The sequence below is a fragment of the Colletotrichum graminicola genome (genome assembly GCF_000149035.1).
Source record: "Colletotrichum graminicola M1.001 genomic scaffold supercont1.29, whole genome shotgun sequence".
NCBI lineage: Eukaryota > Fungi > Ascomycota > Sordariomycetes > Glomerellales > Glomerellaceae > Colletotrichum > Colletotrichum graminicola.
In genome coordinates this window covers 185769-204060 of record NW_007361033.1, presented here as the reverse complement: position 1 = coordinate 204060, position 18292 = coordinate 185769, and the positions used below count along the sequence as shown (strand labels likewise).

The 18292-nt window shown below is 55.2% G+C and overlaps 5 protein-coding genes across 5 annotated transcripts; all 5 read left to right on the top strand.

Annotated features, from left to right (window-relative positions):
• Positions 1-1616: 1616 nt before the first annotated feature.
• On the top strand, positions 1617-2929 carry GLRG_07197 (inositol polyphosphate kinase; the record flags this gene model as incomplete). The annotated part of the gene is made up of 2 exons (XM_008097882.1): positions 1617-1681; positions 1819-2929. The coding sequence occupies 2 exons, from the start codon at positions 1617-1619 to the stop codon at positions 2927-2929; spliced, it is 1176 nt and encodes a 391-aa protein (XP_008096073.1).
• A 1115-nt stretch (positions 2930-4044) lies between these two features.
• Positions 4045-7641, top strand: GLRG_07196 (helicase associated domain-containing protein; the record flags this gene model as incomplete). The annotated part of the gene is made up of 1 exon (XM_008097881.1): positions 4045-7641. One exon carries the CDS (start codon positions 4045-4047, stop codon positions 7639-7641), a length of 3597 nt encoding a protein of 1198 aa, XP_008096072.1.
• A 1812-nt stretch (positions 7642-9453) lies between these two features.
• On the top strand, positions 9454-10164 carry GLRG_07195 (uncharacterized protein; the record flags this gene model as incomplete). The annotated part of the gene is made up of 1 exon (XM_008097880.1): positions 9454-10164. One exon carries the CDS (start codon positions 9454-9456, stop codon positions 10162-10164), a length of 711 nt encoding a protein of 236 aa, XP_008096071.1.
• Positions 10165-10195: 31 nt separating this feature from the next.
• On the top strand, positions 10196-10588 carry GLRG_07194 (uncharacterized protein; the record flags this gene model as incomplete). Its single annotated transcript, XM_008097879.1, has 1 exon — positions 10196-10588. The coding sequence occupies one exon, from the start codon at positions 10196-10198 to the stop codon at positions 10586-10588; it is 393 nt and encodes a 130-aa protein (XP_008096070.1).
• Positions 10589-15060: 4472 nt separating this feature from the next.
• Positions 15061-17470, top strand: GLRG_07193 (mixed-linked glucanase; the record flags this gene model as incomplete). Its single annotated transcript, XM_008097878.1, has 3 exons — positions 15061-15192; positions 15253-15521; positions 15583-17470. The coding sequence occupies 3 exons, from the start codon at positions 15061-15063 to the stop codon at positions 17468-17470; spliced, it is 2289 nt and encodes a 762-aa protein (XP_008096069.1).
• Between the last annotated feature and the right edge of the window lie 822 nt (positions 17471-18292).

Here is an 18292-nt window from a genome sequence, read left to right as displayed (position 1 = left end):
ATCTACGTCCCCCGCCCATACCCCGGTCAGACATAGAAGAGAGAGGTTGGACTATCAGAGTACCAGGACAGGGAAGTTGAACAAGGTGCTCGGCCAACGGCGGCGGCGGCGGCGGCGACGACGACGACGACGACGACGACGACAACGACGACTGCGGTCGCTTGGCCCCAAGGCTCAGGGGAGACCAACGGTTCGTGTGCGTCTAGAACGCGGAGGAACGACAGGGACCAACAGCTGGACAAGGCGGACTCGGGTGACAAGCAGGGCTGAACCAGGTTTGATTGGACCAAGGGCAGAAAGTCGCTGGCTGCGAAGTGCCCACGCTTAAGACTGGTCTACCTACTCTTCCGTACTGGCTTTGCTGAATGGAGGGGGTATTGGTGTCGTGGCTGAGTGTGTGGTTAGTAGCATCCGCCACCTTCTTTCCGAGCTTCATTGGCCCCTGTGACTCTTACGGGAGAGAATAGCGCCCTTCATGGCGGAGATCCCTCTCTTATTCATTCTCTGCCCTGCCACTCGTCCCGCATTTCCCACGCCTCTTTTTTTTTTTTCTCTCTCCAGGTACGGGGCACTTTGTCCATCCACGTGTGCGGAATAGAGGAAACGTCCTCAGGCCGCTTTCAAAAGTCCAGCAGGCTTGAGGGCGCAATGGCGGCCGGCCTGTTTGACTCGGCGCGCTGATCCGTTACAAAGGTTCGCGTTCGCTCCCAAGTGTTCTCAATGTACCTTTAGGTGCAAGGACAGTATGGGAGATACTTGCGAGCAAAGACTCGCGGGGAGGAGGGCTACTCCTATGTACCTATACTTGCGCCTGGTACTTCGGCATATGGGCAGTATACAGTAAGTACGGAGTACCTATATAAGTATACAAGTACCACGGTACCTCAAGGTGGGGTGCTTAGCGATTAAAGTACGTACCGCTTTTTTGTAAATGGCATTTTCAAATTTGCTGCCGCGCCCCCAAAGCAATTTGGCCTTATTGGTGTTCAGATATGCTCATCGTGACTACGCCTCACACTCCTTCCTCTCTGTCCTCTGTCCTGTCCCGTCCTGTGTCCCGTCTTGTCTGCATACTGCTGCATGCCCCTCCTCTTGTCATCGAACCTTGTCACGCCTACGTTCACATCCCCCCTCTTCCTCTTTGACCGACAGGCTCTCCCAGCCAGCTCAATTTAATCCCTCCTCGTCTCCCTCTTCCGCTTTCCCTCTTGTGTCTTCTCCTAATTACCGGTAGTATACGGATACTCCGTACCTACCTACCTAATTTAGACTGTCGATCCACTGCTTCCATAGGTACTTCCCTCCCTTCCACACCCCTTGCCAAGCCATCCCGAATACCGCTTTCCCACAAGTCGACAACTGAAAACGACGCAGGCACAGATACGCACATCAGACCAAATATCGCCACGCCGCTCGCCCATCTATCTAGGTAGCCAGATCAGATCTGATACAAAATTGTCGCTCTGTCTACCCCAGCTTTGCACGCGCCAAACTTTTTCTGGGATCTCCCCTGAGTTATGCCTTTCAGTCTGCAAACACTGTAAACAGCCGCCCGTCCAAGTCCTCTCTTGTTCTTGTTTTTGGCCATTTTTCGTTTTCCCTCCAGCGCAGACACCATGGGCAAGAAGGAGATTCCTGACCGCGCTGACCTCGTTGACTACAACCATACCGTTGCTGGCCAGTAAGTAAATCACGCTCCGCTCCAATCCGTTTCGCCTGCCAGATCCCCCCCTTTTCGCAATTCCGCCCGCGATGCGCCATGTCACCCGCCCAACAAACACGCTCGAAGATTTCTAACGCCATCTCTTCACCCCTTAGTGCAGGAACAATGTGTGACGCCGATGGCGAGCTATTCATCAAGCCCTGTACGCAGGCAGAAATCGACTTCTACAACTCGGCCATCGAGAACCACCCCGACTTCGCCGACCTGATGCCTCTGTTCATGGGCACCCTGATGCTCAACGACCCTGCCGAGCTCAGCTCCATCGAGGATGGCGTCCCGGGCCCCGTCTCGTCAGCTGCCGCCAAGGAGGAACTCACTCAGGCCGTCACCGGGCAGCCTTCCGCCGCCGCCGCCCCAGACTCGCACACCGACAAGGACAAGTGGGTGCAGAACAAGTCCAAGAGGATCAAGACGGACCAGGCCGTTGTGCTCGAGAACTCCGGATCCGGTTTCACCTCTCCCAACTTCCTCGATGTCAAGCTGGGCGAGCGGCTCTGGGCCGACGACGCTCCCGCCGAGAAGAAGCGGAGATTCGACGAAATCACCCGCAAGACGACGCATGCTCCCCTGGGTTTTCGCATCGCCGGCATGAAGGTATGGCGCGGCTCAACAATGAAATCGGAACTGGACCACGAGGGCTACAAAATCTACGACAAGGACTACGGCCGTACCCACGTAAATACCGAAAACGTCGTTGACAACTTTCGCAAATTCATCTTCAACAAGACCGCCGGCATCGACGACGATTTGGCCCGCGCCGTCGTTCAGGCCTTCCTCCGTGACCTGCGCACCGTAGAGCGTGTCCTCGCCTCCAAAGAGAGCAGAATGTACTCAGCCAGTCTCTTGTTCGTTTTTGAGGGCGATGGCGACAGGTTGAAGGACGCCATTGCGCAAAACAACTCGGCCGTCGAAAAGGTCGAGACCGAGCTTGATTGGGAAGACAAGCCCGGTAGACCCGCCTTGAGAGTCGATAGTGGTATCGAGCTGATCGATGAAGACGTTGTCACCATCGACGCTGCCGTTAACGGGGGCGATCAAGACGACGAAGATGATGACGATGATGACACTCCGGCCTTGCCCAAGATCTACTCGCTCAAGCTCATCGACTTCGCTCACGCAAAGTGGACGCCGGGCCAGGGTCCCGACGAGAACACGCTCAAGGGCGTGCGGAGTCTCATCAAGATTTTCGAGGAGATGGCTCAATAGCGACGGGCTTTCGCATGGGCCGCCTCGACAGGATGCGGGGAGCGTAGGGATCCCCGGGCCTCCGGTTCCGGCAGTGCGGCGACGAAGGAAAAAAACCCTACGGGGCCATGATGGTCTTGTGCGAAACACCAGATCAAAAGCATCCATCAGCAGGCATCAGACGAGCACATTTTGCTTAAAGATTACAATACCCATATACAATGCGCGGGCATGAGTTGTGGGTTAGACGTCGCTCCTCAGAGGACAGACGGTGGGCTCAAAGCCATGATAATGACCATGGGATATACAGTATCCCAATCGGCGTCGGGACTCTTTTTAATTCATACCAATACCATTGCATTTTTTATGCTTTTGCCATTTTCCCTCGGTGATCCGCAATTAATTGCAAGAACCAGCAGGGTACGTCTACATTGCCTCGTGCCAACTACCTATGGGACCGACCTGCATGGAGCCAATGCAGGTCGACTGCATCCAAAGATGCGATGACACGGACGAGAACTGCTAGGTTGCGGCAGACCCCACACCGACCATGGGAATAATACTAGTACGTCTGTATGCCGTGGTACTCAATGTTTTGGGAATGGGAAAGGGAACAATCGCTCGAACAAGTCTGGGAGTTTCCCCTGGATTGCATAGGCCTTTGCAACTCATAGACCGTACTCCGCAAACAAAGACGGAATTAGAAAGTCATACGCATAGAGGGAGAGTATTTCAAAAGACCATACCTACGTCATCCAGCACCCAGTAGTACAATTCACATGAAGACTCATAGAGCTTTCCACTTATTTTATCAATAGTGGAGAATATAGCTTCACAATATCCCCCACTCTTCGGGCTGGAGTAGAACCTTGAGTGCACTTCCGAAGGACAAGTGTGAATGAGTCCGATGCCGCTTGTGATTAGTGTACGGAGTACAGTGACATTTTCGGTCGGACCGTTGACGGAGCTCAAGTGGATCCACTTCGGATCGGAATATACTTTATCCGACTCATACCCTGTCGGAGCTGTCATGTCTCGTCGCGAAGTGCAGCAGCCCAAACTTTCTGAGGCCTCAGCGACCATCACACTTTGAGGTTCTGAATCACCACCAGGACGTCCTCTACGCACCCGCAACCATGGACGACCTCTTGAACCTCGAGCTTCTTTCGCTCGTTTCAAAGGTGACGTCTGAGCTGCAGAACCATTTGGGCGTCTCCGACAAAACCCTCGCCGAGTTCATCATCGCCCAGCGGGTCGACGCCGACGACTACGATGGTTTCCAGAAGAAACTCGCCGCCATGGGCGCCGACTTCCCCCCGAGTCTGGTTGACAGTGTCGATCGCCTCGTCTTGACCATGCACCCGAAGATGAAGGGTAAGGCGCAGAAGACCGGCGGCGACAATGGCAGCAACGAGGACCGTCACCACCGGAGCGCAGCCGAGAAGGAGCAGATCTTTAGGGGCCTCGCCGTGCCGGACAAGCCGGTGGCATACGACAATATTGGAGACGGCATCGACGCCATCGATGACACCCTGGCCTTGCTCGAGGGGCTGGAGGGCAAGGCGCGAAGAGACAACCGAGACACGCGCAAGCGCAGTCGCAGTCCAGACGACGGTCGCGAATCGCGGCGGAAACGGAGAGGCCGGTCGAAGTCGAGGGAGCGGAATAAACGAGACAAATACCGGTCGCGGTCTCGGTCACACGACGATTACGAAAATGGGCCCTCGCTGAAACAGAAGAGCAGGCGGCGCAACTACGACGACGAGGACGACGGCCGTTTCAGGAGGGCACCCGAGCCCGAGGTCGACGACGCACCACAGCTGCACAAGATATACGGTGGACACGTCACGGGCATCAAGGATTTCGGCGCCTTTGTCAACATACACGGCGTTCGCGGCAAGGTCGACGGATTGGTTCACATTTCGAGGCTGGTCGACGGTCAGCGGGTCAACCATCCTTCTGACTTGCTGACCAAAGGCCAGGAGGTCTGGGTAAAGGTTGTCAGCATGGAAGGCAACAGGATAGGCCTGTCCATGAAAGAGGTAGACCAAGAGACCGGTCTGGATCTTCACCCAGAGGTCAGAATATCGTCCGGCGCGAACATGGAAGAGCTGGGCGGCCGTGGTCGTAACGGGAACATGTTTGACGAGTCGCCGATGCCGCCGCCGCAACACCAGCCTCGCCGGCAAAAGAAGCGCATGACCTCGCCCGAGAGGTGGGAGATCCGACAGCTGATTGCATCCGGCGTTGCCAAGGCCTCCGACTACCCCGACCTGGAAGAGGACTACAACGCGACTCTGAGAGGCGACGGCGAGCTGGAGCTGGAACAGGAGGTCGACATCGAGGTCCGAGAAGAAGAGCCGCCGTTCCTGGCAGGCCAGACGAAGCAGTCATTAGAGCTGTCGCCTATCCGCGTCGTCAAAGCACCAGACGGCTCAATGAACCGAGCTGCCATGTCCGGCACCTCACTCGCCAAGGAGAGGAAGGAGCTCAAGCAGCAAGAGGCAGAGGCTGCGGCGGCCGACGACTCCAAAGTCGACCTTTCTGCTCAGTGGAACGACCCGATGGCGGACCCGGACAAGCGCAAGTTCGCCAGCGATATGCGGAATGCCAGATCGCAGATGGCGCAGAACAAGCCCGATGCCGTCCCGGAATGGAAGCGAGCGGTGGCACCCAAAGACCAGGCCTTTGGTAGGCGGACAAACATGAGCATCAAGGAACAGCGGGAGTCGCTGCCTGTATACGCCTTCCGACAAAAGTTCCTGGATGCCGTCAGGGAACACCAAGTCATGGTGGTTATCGGAGAGACCGGCTCCGGCAAGACGACGCAGCTGACGCAGTATCTGGCCGAGGACGGTTTCGCAAACGACGGAGTCATTGGCTGCACGCAGCCCCGACGCGTGGCCGCCATGTCCGTTGCGAAGCGTGTGGCTGAGGAGGTTGGCACCCCGCTGGGTGAGGCAGTCGGCTACACGATCCGTTTCGAGGATAAGACGAGCCCGGCAACCAAGATCAAGTACATGACGGACGGTATGCTTCAGCGAGAGATTTTGGTGGACCCAGATCTGAGACGGTACTCGGTCATCATGCTCGACGAGGCCCACGAGCGTACCATCTCGACCGACGTCTTGTTCGCGCTGTTGAAGAAGACGATGAAGCGGCGTAAGGACTTGAAGGTCATTGCGACATCGGCGACCCTGGACGCCGACAAGTTCTCGTCGTACTTTGACGGGTGCCCCATCTTCACCATCCCAGGTCGAACTTTCCCCGTTGAGATCCTCTACTCTCGCGAGCCCGAGTCCGACTATCTCGACGCCGCGCTGGTCACGGTCATGCAGATCCATCTCACCGAGCCGCCCGGTGACATTCTGCTCTTTTTAACGGGACAGGAAGAAATCGACACGTCGTGCGAGATCCTGTACGAGCGCATGAAAGCGCTCGGACCGAACGTGCCGGAGCTCATCATCCTGCCGGTGTACTCTGCACTCCCCAACGAGATGCAGAGTCGCATCTTCGACCCTGCACCCCCTGGCTGCCGAAAGGTGGTCATCGCCACCAACATTGCCGAGACCTCCATCACCATCGACAACATCTACTTCGTCGTCGATCCCGGGTTCGTCAAGCAGAACGCCTACGACCCGAAGCTGGGTATGGACTCCCTGGTCGTCACCCCCATCTCGCAAGCGCAGGCCAACCAGCGTGCCGGCCGCGCCGGGCGTACAGGGCCCGGAAAATGCTTCCGCCTCTACACGGAAGCCGCCTACCAGTCGGAAATGCTGCCGACGACGATTCCCGAGATTCAACGACAGAACTTGTCGCACGTCATTCTCATGCTAAAGGCGATGGGCATCAACGACCTGCTGCACTTCGACTTCATGGACCCCCCTCCCATCAACACCATGCTCACGGCGCTGGAGGAGCTCTACGCCCTCAGTGCGTTGGACGACGAGGGTCTGCTGACCCGCCTGGGAAGGAAGATGGCGGATTTCCCGATGGAGCCGTCGCTGGCCAAGGTGCTCATCATTTCGGTCGACATGAAGTGCTCGGCCGAGATGCTCATCATCGTGGCGATGCTGAACCTCCCCAACGTCTTCTACCGGCCCAAGGAGAAGCAGTCGCAGGCGGACCAGAAGAAGGCCAAGTTCCACGACCCGCACGGCGACCACCTCACGCTGCTCAACGTGTACAACTCGTGGAAGCAGAGCAGCTACTCGAGCCCGTGGTGCTTTGAGAACTTCATCCAGGCGCGGTCGATGAAGCGGGCCAAGGACGTGCACGACCAGCTCGTCAAGATCATGGAGCGGTACCGGCACCCGATCGTCAGCTGCGGGCGGCACACGCAGATCGTGCGGCAGGCGCTCTGCTCGGGCTTCTTCCGCAACGCGGCGCGCAAGGACCCGCAGGAGGGCTACAAGACGCTCATCGAGGGCACGCCGGTGTACCTGCACCCGAGCTCGGCGCTGTTCGGCAAGCAGGCCGAGTGGGTCATCTACCACACGCTGGTGCTGACGACCAAGGAGTACATGCACTGCACGACGAGCATCGAGCCCAAGTGGCTGGTGGACGCGGCGCCGACCTTCTTCAAGGTGGCGCCGACGGACCGGCTGTCGAAGCGGAAGAAGGCCGAGAGGATCCAACCGCTGCACAACAAGTACGCGGGCGAGGACGACTGGAGGCTCAGCGCCCAGAGGAAGGGCGGTCGTGGTGGAGGCGGTGGCGGCACATGGGGCTGATGTTGTCTCTCGGGGGCTCTCGTGTACAGATATTGACTGGAGGGGGCGAGGAGGCTTAGATTGGCGGGCGGACCAGCGATGGTTAATCCAGGTTGTTGTTATAAAACCAATGAAATATACCCAAGATTTGACACATTGAGCACACGGGGCGTACCTCGCATAACACCCCTTTGGCTCAAGGAAAAGGCATCGTCTGCCCCCTCCCAGCACAGGTCGGGTGAGACCTGTGTTATGCAATGAGATTCTGCCCCGGCAGCTAGGTAGGCTAGCTAGTACGGCGGTGCCTCCATCGCATCTCCACGGGGGCGGAGGGTTAATGGGAGGAAATGAGACCTTAGATTTTACATGAAAGATGTGCGTCCTTCTACCCCATCTTCAGTCATAAGCTTTCCCCCCTCCTTTACCTTGATAGGTGAGTAGGCTGCAAAGGTGTAAACAAGTCTCTAGTCTTTCTCAGTATAACTTCTCTACCTCAAGACTTGGCCTGCCAAGCCAAGCCCGCTTCGGGAGCCAAGATACCACGGGACGCTCGACGTATTGAAGGGGGCGGGGGCCAGCCTCCCGCCCCAAGGAAAGGGGCGACAAGGAGGTGTTTGATTAAGCGTCAAAATGTACAGACGACGTCGTCTTGGCATCGCGACTTGGCGCTGTGTTAGCCTGAAGCCGGGACGTGAACTCGGATTTCAAGCCTCCTTTTCCCTCCACCCCGGGAATCGTCCGACAGGCCCTCTCGCAGGGCGCCTCAGCCCCATGCCGGCAGTGCGCGGGTACACCGGCATTGTCCCTTGGCGTGTGATGCCTGTTGTGATGTCGATAGTATGTGCCATGTTGCGACTTTTTTGTTTTTGTTTTTTCTTTTTTGTCGTGTCTTTTCCATCATCTTCTTCTGCCAGAGTTGCGAACGTGTGAGAGGTTTTGGCGGAGTAACTTGTAACATGCTTTTTTCCTTCTTTTCGGAAAAGGGTGGGTGGTGGTGGAATTGGTCGAAAGACAGCGTGCCACCAGAGCATACGAAACTGCCAGGGCACCACCACCCCTGAGCGATGATCAATCGAGCCCAATCATGTTTTCTTTGGCGTGGCCATGTACCCCGGCAATTAGGTTTTTAGGTATTCATGGGGGAACGTCACCCGGGGTGTCCTTCCCGCTGCAAGGCGGAACTCTATCTGATAGAGAGGGCTTAGGAGCGAGCCATATGCGCCACGATGAGCAAGCCAATCTCAACGTCAACACCGGTTCTGGCGTGAGCCTGACGTGCGAGAGATGCGAGTAGAGTATTTCCGGGTCTCTTTGAAAAAGGGCCTCTTGGCGGTACATGTTGAGACGAGACGAAGGAGGAAGGATTCGCTATTGTAACATTGTTTGGCTTGGTGTTTCCGACCAGCAGATCATATATGCGGGGCGAATAGGCGGGTAGTACGGATATGCACCGTTTTATCACCGCCACTACCCAGGACTTTTTCGAACGTACTGTTTTTTATGCTTCTTTTTTTCAGGTTGACCAGGAGGGATATCTAAACGCAGATCAACATGGTTAATATATGGAGTCCTTTCCCTCATGGGTGGGACGGTTTCGTGAGATGCGTTTTCCGATGACACGGCTGGTTGGACTGAAACTTGGTGTTTAATCCCTTTTTTATCGACGGCAAAGAGCGATACAAAACAAAAGAAACTTTGTATGTTATCTGTCAAGATTTATTGATAAGACGAAAATCCGACAGAATTTTGTTTGGGGGAAAGGGACACCGCTTGTTCTAAGCCGACCCAAAGCAAAGAAACACCACACCCCTAGCGTCGACGACGACGATGAAGATGACGCGCCGCCATCGGAATCTGAAGCTGAATCAACTCACCGTCCTAGCCGTCCTATCGACGGCGGTCCTTCCCGGCGCGACGGCCATCGAGGACCTCGACCCCGAGGACGTGCCGCCCGAGTGCGCACTGGCGTGCGCGCCCATCACGCAGCTAACGGAGCGGTGCGAGGCGGCGGCGGAGCAGCAGTTGGGCGCGGAGGCGGTGAACCGGCGCTGGGCCACCGGGAAGCAACGGCGGGCGAGCGCCGTCGATGGCGGCAACGGCGGCCCGGACAGAGACGTGCGGCGAGGGCGGCGGCGGCAAAGGGGGGCGAGGAGGTCGCTGCAAAGGATGTCGGGTTCGCGCCTGGATCGGCGGCAGGAAGAGGACGACGGCAAGGAGGACGGCGAGGACAGCAGCGAGGACAGCGACGATAGTGATGACAGCGACAGCGATCAAAGCGACGAGGAGGAGGAGGAGGAGGAGGAGGAGAACCCTCCGGTGTCTGAAAACGCCGCAGAGACGGGGGGAAGCGAGGAGGCGGCAGCGGAGGCGAACCAGGAGGCCGCCGTGGAGGCGATGCGGGCCTGCGTCTGCGAGGAGACGGGGTTCGACGTCGCCGTCGCCGCCTCTGGGTGCGCGGCCTGCATCGCGCAGAACGCGACGGCCGCGGATGCCGACGAGGGTGAGTTGTCGCGGCCGTCGAATGCCGTTTGTCTGAAGGAGTAACTCACAGAAATCCCTAGATATCCGACAAATCATGGCCGAGTGCGGCTTCATCACGACGGCGTTCCCGTCCGGTGCGGTGCCCACTCAGCCACCGATCCTGGCACCGGCCGAGTCCGGCACAGACACGTCCCCGCCTCCGTCCCCCGCTTCGCCGACCATGACATCCTTTCCTCCGGCGGTGGCAACGACAACGACGCAGGGCCCCGACCTCGAGTCCATCACGCCCGTCACAGTGTTCGAGACGCCGTCGTTCTCGGCGCTGCCGCCTCTCGTTCTGCCCAACGACATCTCGTCCACGCCGCCCGTGCTGGAGCAGAATGAAAACCAGCTGAGCGGCGCGGCGAGGGGGCTGGATACCGCTTTCGGCGGGTGGCTGGGGCGTGGGGTCGTTTTTGCGGTGGTTGTCGGTTTGATTTCGTCATGAGATGGCCGGAGCGGTTGTTCCATCATTTTGAAGTGATTCCGACTGGGCTGATATCGAAAGAGGGATTGGGAACGGATGGCGTATGAAAGGGGGAGTGATGAAAACGGGGAGAAATCAGGAATGGATCAACATTAATCAACTGGACATCTTCTTAGGGCAATGCAGTAAATACAATAGAACTGCTGGTGTCATGGGACATCCGACCTGATGGGTTGCTTAATACTTGGAAATACTGATTCGACTATGTGTATGAACAAGGTGAAGGATGAGACGAATGATGAGGTACGTAACAGTATTTCTCATGTCTATTAGACTTGCTAATCTCCAATCAGTCGAAGAAGGTGGCCGTTTCGACGTAGCCCTCACGCTTCAGAAGCGCAATGGGCGGGATGGTCTCTACCTGTGTGGCATTGGTGTAGGCTCCAAGTCAGCTACTCATAGTCGTTCTCCGAGCTTATGGGTCGTGTCATGTTTTCAGAGCTTCTGCCCGTGACGACTTTCGTCAGTGTAGAGTGATCCAAGGCGCCAGGTTCTTCAACGGCCTCAGCGGCAGAGTTCAATGGAGCCGCCGCATGGAAGATGTGTCAAATACCACGTCATTTCTCAATAGAGATGTAGAAGAGAAGAACAAGAGGGCGGTATGCGAGAACGGCTATTTTATTTCACTCATGCTCTTTAGACAGGTCACTGTGTATAAAGCCATGTCGCCTGCCGAGCGCTATTACACCGCCAACCACTATTAGCACGACCTTCTTTACACTCTCGGTTTCACTGAGGTAGCTATAATAATAATAGTAAGGGTAGCGCTAGCAATAGTTTTGTCATTCTCTTTGTCTAGGATAGATCCAGTACTGACAATGCTAACTACTTATGTTCTTATAACCGGAGACAATCGTAGAGGACAAGAGGAAACCGAGAAGTTTCCACATTATGTTGCAAAATGAGTCATGTTCCATCGCAAATCTCCATCATCTGCCTTTTTAAACGGTATGCACAGGAGACGGTTGAATGTGGTGTATTTGTCGTGAAGCTGGGAATAGCTTCATGTGGCTAGTACCAGTTGATTTAGGGTTCCCATAGAAGTAGGCGGCTTAATTACCTACAAATGTGGCTGGCAGGACACGGTTTTGATTTAGCACGGCTTGCTAGGTGGCGCAAATGCCAAACTGTAAATACACCAATGGCAGGAGGTGTCAAGGACGGAATGAGCAACTTCACAGGACAGACACATGGGATCCCCAGGACCGTTGGCATAATAAACAGTCAGCTCGCCGCTGTCATAGACGAGTTATGTCACGAGTTGGAGCACACAGCAGGGCATAGGATATTCAACGTCCAAAAGGCTTGGTTCTATATAAGTGAAGGATAGAAAATAGAGATCTATATATAGTTGAATGAGGGTGAAACACCACGTGATAAAGCACATGACAGTGCTCTTACATAAGGTGGAAAGTGTATGAAGCTATCGTGACAAGTTACGTGTTATTAGCAAAAAGTTCCCCTGTCGTGCATCGAGTGCCTCCCTTTAAACTATACATGGTCGGTTTCACCGCACAGTAAGGGAGGACAGGGAGCCTCATCGTATCATCCATGTTAATTCAATCTACATACCTAGGTAAAAGGAGAAGAAAAGCCAGCACTGATAAGGACGCTGGATGACCACTGATCAGTAAATATCTCATTCAGGGACATAAGAAGCCATCTCGGGTTGTTCTTCTTTTTTCCATCCGTGTTTTCGACTTCTCACTTTCGACTTCTTTATCTTCCCTGACACTACTAACCGTGTAAATGTTAGCCCACTCAAGATGCCTCGCGAAACGCCTCTCAATACCTACTGGTTCACAAGACGTCTTATACCACCTCTAACAATGTGTTCCCAGAAACACTTCCCATGCACCGTCGACTTCTCCAGAACGGCAACCCCGCTTCATTTTGGGCTGCCTGTTTCATTACTTACTGCTCTATGCCCTATAGTATCATTATTATCAACCATTAAACAGCAGCAAGCCCACATAGAAAGGAAATGTGACGTTAAAGACAGCTGAAATCAAGGCAAGAGTCGATCACTGCTGGAAATGGTAGATTCCTAGAGCAATGCCGCGTCAAGGGCCTGTACTCTCTTTAGGCGAAAGAATAAGACCCACAGGTGGTGTGACCTGGGCACACAAGCAGCGGATGTGCTTGCTTACGGAATAGAGCCTGGAGGGATCGATGTGCAGCAAATCCACTGCGATCGTCACCATAAGGGCGTCGACGCAGGCTCAAAAGTGATCCGGCTGCATCTGCGGACTTCACCTGGGAGGGGAGCTGAGAGCTTATTGTAATTGCGGCAGCGGAAGTTCTGCTGCTCTGCAGCAGATGGTTCGGTTAGAGACGGCAACAGCATTCAGTTGAGCGCAACTGAGTTTATTAGCATCTTAGACATCATGTTTGGTGGTGAGCATATCCGGTGTGACTAACACAAACCGTCTGGTGTAGCTGAAGGTGCTTGAGATATCATCATATCTTGCATGCAGCATGTCTTTAAATTTTGTCAAAACCCGAGAGAAAAAAACAAACAAAAAACCATTAGTTATCTGACAAAGCAACACGCCACATCCCAGAATCTCTCCTCATATAGAACTCAACGTCCCTGTCGCAGGGGCGCAGCCTGATGCAACATTGCCAATGACAGACAATACGCCAAAAGCCAGCGGTTTTCCAACCTCAAGTTTGATCGTCCAAGGTGAACGAGATGAAAGGACGCCAGAATTAGTACGCGGACACCAGGGACTGACGGCTGCTCCCTGCCCTCGTTCCCCAATGCGGCTTATTAGCCGCAGGGAGTGGAGGGGATACAATGTAGCCGAGGCAGGGCGGAGAAGGGAAATCATCAACTAACATCAAGCGAGGGCTGTCATCCAATGTCGGTCGGTAATAATATCACAAAACTATTAAAGCGATTCCCGGGTGGTCGGATGAGGCCACTTGAAGGCTCTGGATCTTTTGTCTAGCCTTGCGCATAGTTTCGTTGCGGAGAACCCTAGAATAAAGCCCACGAGCCTCAAGAACTGGGCCGCTTCTTTATTTCTCTCGCCCGTTCTCGTATGCTCCACTGAGCCAGCTCTCCGCTAATACATATTGGAATACGAAGTCCGCTGCTGTGCCGTAAAGATGCAGAGCTCTTAGCCATATTCGGGCCGTAAGCTCTGGGCCCTTGAGCGGAGGCTCGAGAGTCTCGTGAGACGTTTATTCATTCATGTCTTCTTTGTCTTGCGCATTTGTGTCTAGTGGGGGCTTTACGGTGATGGAGCAAACAGCCCGTATGACGCAGCAGCTACCATAAGACCGGGTGGTATTGATGTCGATTTGCGATCTATCCTTTTTCCCTTCTTTCTTATTTTTCTTCCGCGAGCGATAGGCGGAAGAGGCTCAACGGGCCTGGACGGTCTCGAGAATCAATGCAACGGTACAGGAGACCCGCCGCCAATCATGCCTCGAAGAGTGGCAGCGCCATCAAGATCTAGGCGGCTTCAGAATCCCTGTTAGCGCCGGCGAATTGCTTGGACGGGAAGAAAAGGGGGCACGGCGGAGACCAAGTAAGTGTGCCCACATCCATCCAGAACCAGGCAGAACACCACCGCCAGACCCGATCCGGAGCTGATCAAGGATCTGTTCCTGGATACCGAACCAAAGTACCATGTAGTATCAAAGTGGGCTTACATGTCCCTCTAGACATCATTGGCCTCGATGACCTTCCTTCGCGCGGACTGGTGTCAGCGGCGCCAGCCAACCGCCGTCCCGTCCCTGGCGTCCAAGTTCGAGTGGTGCGTCCGTTGGTGTGTTTGAGAAGTCGGAGACTCCTGTGGATCTGCAGTGAGCTGTCCATTGCTCCCACCGAAGAACATGCGTTCACGCAGGCACAGAGGCGAAAGGGTGGAACCACGAGTCCCTTACGTATGCGGCCACACGGCGCAGCAAAAAACAAGACATAGCCAACCATTGAGAACCGGGCAAGACTTTGTCAGAGAGGCTGTGTTCTAGTCTCCTCCACGTTGAGCCCCGCTGAACGAACCAAACGTTTGGAGCCGGCTCACAAGGCCTGGCCAGAATCCAAAGATCCAATGGGAACGAGATTGCTGGAGAATCAGGCAGGTGGTCGAACCCCTGAGGGATTTCACCCCGTGGCCCTGCAGGTGAATCTAATGGCCAGGAGAGCCTCTGGGTCGAGCGTCTTGCCCGGTTCGATATAAGAAGTGACGGGCGACCCCCATTGAACAAGTGTACTGCATGTAGAGGGCCCTCCTTTCCATCTCGCTTTTCAAGATTCCATCCTTTGGTTTCTTAGTCACTCTTTTGTTAAAACACAAGCCTCCGAGACCCTCTTCTATTCACACTCTCTAGTTTAGAAGATCTCATACAGTCGTTATTGGAAGTGTTTTGTGTTTCTGGTTTTATCCTTTCCCCGTTTCTGTTACCGCACATTGCCGAATATGGCGCCTTCGATTATCTCCACGCTCTCTTCCGTCCTTCTCCTCACCTCCTCGGCTGCCGCCACAAAGTCCTACCAGGTCGTCGACAGCTATGACTCCACCAACTTCCTCGACAAGTTTGGCTTCTTCACGGTAAGTATCTGGCTGTGAAGCATACATGTATCGGGCATACAACTGACATCGTCTTTTTAGAGTGACCACTCAACCGGAAACTACAACGATGTCGATCCCACCGGCGGTTACGTTAGCTACAAGTCCGCTACCGAGGCCCAGAACATGGGTCTCATGAAAATGGTTGGCCAGGACTTGTACCTCGGCATGGACTCCAAATCTGTCATTGATCCCAACGGTATCGGGAGGAGCAGTGTCAGAATCGAGACCAAGACCAAGTACAAGCAGGGTCTCTTTGTCGCCAGCTTCTCTCACCTCCCCAAACCCGTTTGCGGTGCTTGGCCTGCATTGTGAGTCGTCCATTGTGTTAGTCTCATAGTCGGAATATCCCTGATGGCTGACTGAAACTAGCTGGACCGTCGGTAACCCTTGGCCTTCAGGGGGCGAAATCGATATTTACGAGACTTGGAACGAAGATAACGTCAACAAGGTAGTCTTACACACTGATGAAAAGATTGGCGAGTGCCGAATCGACGGCAAGAACATGTCGGGAACTGTCAGCAAGCCCAACTGTGCCAACTTCGCTGCGGGCCAGTCCGACAACGAAGGTTGCGCCGGTCTGGATGCCGCGGCCCCCTTCGGATCTCCTGAGGGCGGTGTCTACGCCATGGAGTGGACCGATGACGCTGTCCGCGTCTGGGGTTTCACCCACGCCGACGTCCCCGCCGACTTGAGCAAGCCTGAGACCTTTGGCAACCCCAGCTTCACCACCAGCACCTGCGCCGCCGACAAGCTCTTCGGCGAGGCCTCTCTTATAATCAACCTGGACCTGTGTGGCGTATCTGGTAATGAGGGCATATGGGATGCCCCTGGAGGCTGCGCTGCCAAGACAGGAGGCGCCACTTGCAAGGAATGGGTTGCGAAGAACCCTGCCGCCTTCGCCGACGTCTACTTCCAGCTCAAATCCATCAAGATTTACAGCCTCAAGGAAGGTGAGGCAGTCACTTCTGTGACCAGCCAGGTTGCTTCCACCGTTGCGTCTACCTCTGTTGCGGAGACCGCTGTCAGCTCTGTTCTGTCTTCCGGCATCACCTCCGAGAAGCCGGCCGAGACTACTTCCGGTGCCGTTCCCACTGCTTCCGTCATCGCTTCCGATAAGCCCGCTGAGACTGCGGTTAGCTCTGTTCTCTCTTCCGGTATCATATCCGATAATCCCGCCGAGACCGCTTCCGGCGCCGTTCCCACTTCTGCCCCTACTTCAGTCATCGCTTCCGACCAGCCTGCCGAGACCCCTGCCGAGAGCTTGACAACTCGCTTGGCTACGTCCACTGTCTACGAAACCAGCATCAAGACCATCACGTCGTGCAGGCCCGAAGTTACCAACTGTCCCGCCAGACATACCCCCGTCGTCGTCACCGAGACAGTCGCCATTTCCACAACCATCTGCCCCGTCTTCGATATCTCGACCGAGTTGACCGTGTCCAAGACCGAGGTGGTCACCGTTACGTCTTGCGCCGGTGCCGGTACCGCCAACTGCGCCGCCCAGACCTCTACTATCACCACGCACGAGGTCATCCCCACGACTACTGCGATCCCCGTCGAGAGCTACGTCCCTCCCAAGCCCACCGGTGGCAAGCCCGCCGGCGGCGTCACTACCGAGCTCATCCCCGCATCCACGACCGAGGGACAGAAGCCGGCTCCCGCCACCACGGATATGCCTACCGTCCTGACGACCTACATGACCAACATCATTACAGTCACTTCATGTGCGCCAGAGGTTGTCAACTGCCCGGCTAGACTTTCCACTGTCGTGACCAGCCAGCTCATTTCCACCACGATCCCAGTCCCTGTTCCGGGCGTCCCTGCCATTCCCACCGGTGCTCATCATAACCCTCCCGTTCCCGGTAGCGGCGAGCCTGCCACCACCCCTGGCCCTACCACTCCCGGCTCCGGCTCTGACTCCGGCAAGCCCTCCGTTCCTATCGTCGGTGTTCCTCCCGTTGGTGCGCCTTCCGTTGGTGTCCCTACAGCTGGCGTTCCTACAGCTGGTGTCCCTCCCGCTGACGTCCCTACCGCTGGCGTGCCCCCATCTCTCCCCACAACTCTGGTTGTCGCGCCTTCGTCGCCTTTCAATGGCACGCTTACCAGCGCCCGAACCCCTGTCGGAACCGGCTCTTCGTCTCCTTGCATCGGCGCCGCGTGCCCTGCCACTACGACCGGCCCCGTCCTCGCCGGCGCTGGCAAGCTCGGCACCGGGTCGTTGCTGTTGGCCGCTGTGCTGGCGGTCTTCGTCATGTAGGAGTGTCGTTGAAACAGGATGAATGAGTTTCGTTTCTTTATCAGAGGTTTTCTTTTTGTATTATACATGGTCCATCGCAGAGCGTCTATACCCTTCGGTCACCTAGCATACATAGGAAGGGTCGAAAAAGCGTCCCAAATAAATCGTTCAAAATTACTCTCCTATCTCACTTGAACCATACGTTCCATCGTGTTATAACTCTGTATCAGAAGAACCATGTCGCTGGCACCGTGAACGTCTTCCAGAAGGGCAATGATGCCGGCGAGACTGACAAAAGGCATCAAGGGACCCTTAGTACTGGTATCAGACCGCTCGGACAGTTCAGCATTCGTATTTGTTACGACACTCATGAAGAGTACTCGTGGTGTTGATCCTTCTGCCCTGGCTTGGCCTCTCACGGTCGTATTCAAATCTTGAACGGCTGAGTGGACGCCACAGCTCTCCTCGGCTACCCCGATGCATGCATGCTATGCCAAGACAAGACCACGATCACTGCATCAGAAGCTGAAAAGCAGTCAAATGCACTGAAACATGACAAGATTATCATGATAGGATACGGCTTGTCCGTGGCAGTAGCCAAATCAAGATTTTGGGAGGGGAACCCAGGAGATTCATTGTGTATAATTCGCTTGGCGCTACATTATAGCTACAGTCTGACAGTGCAGACTCTACGACGTGGAAAGATTTTGACATTTACGGAAAAGTAATACATTCTGCAGTGTCCTTCATAACCATGCAACGTTTCCTGAGAAGTGGGTAGATAACCTACCTACTCCACTGACGAATAACCCCCGCATCATCCGAACATCCCAATAAACTCCT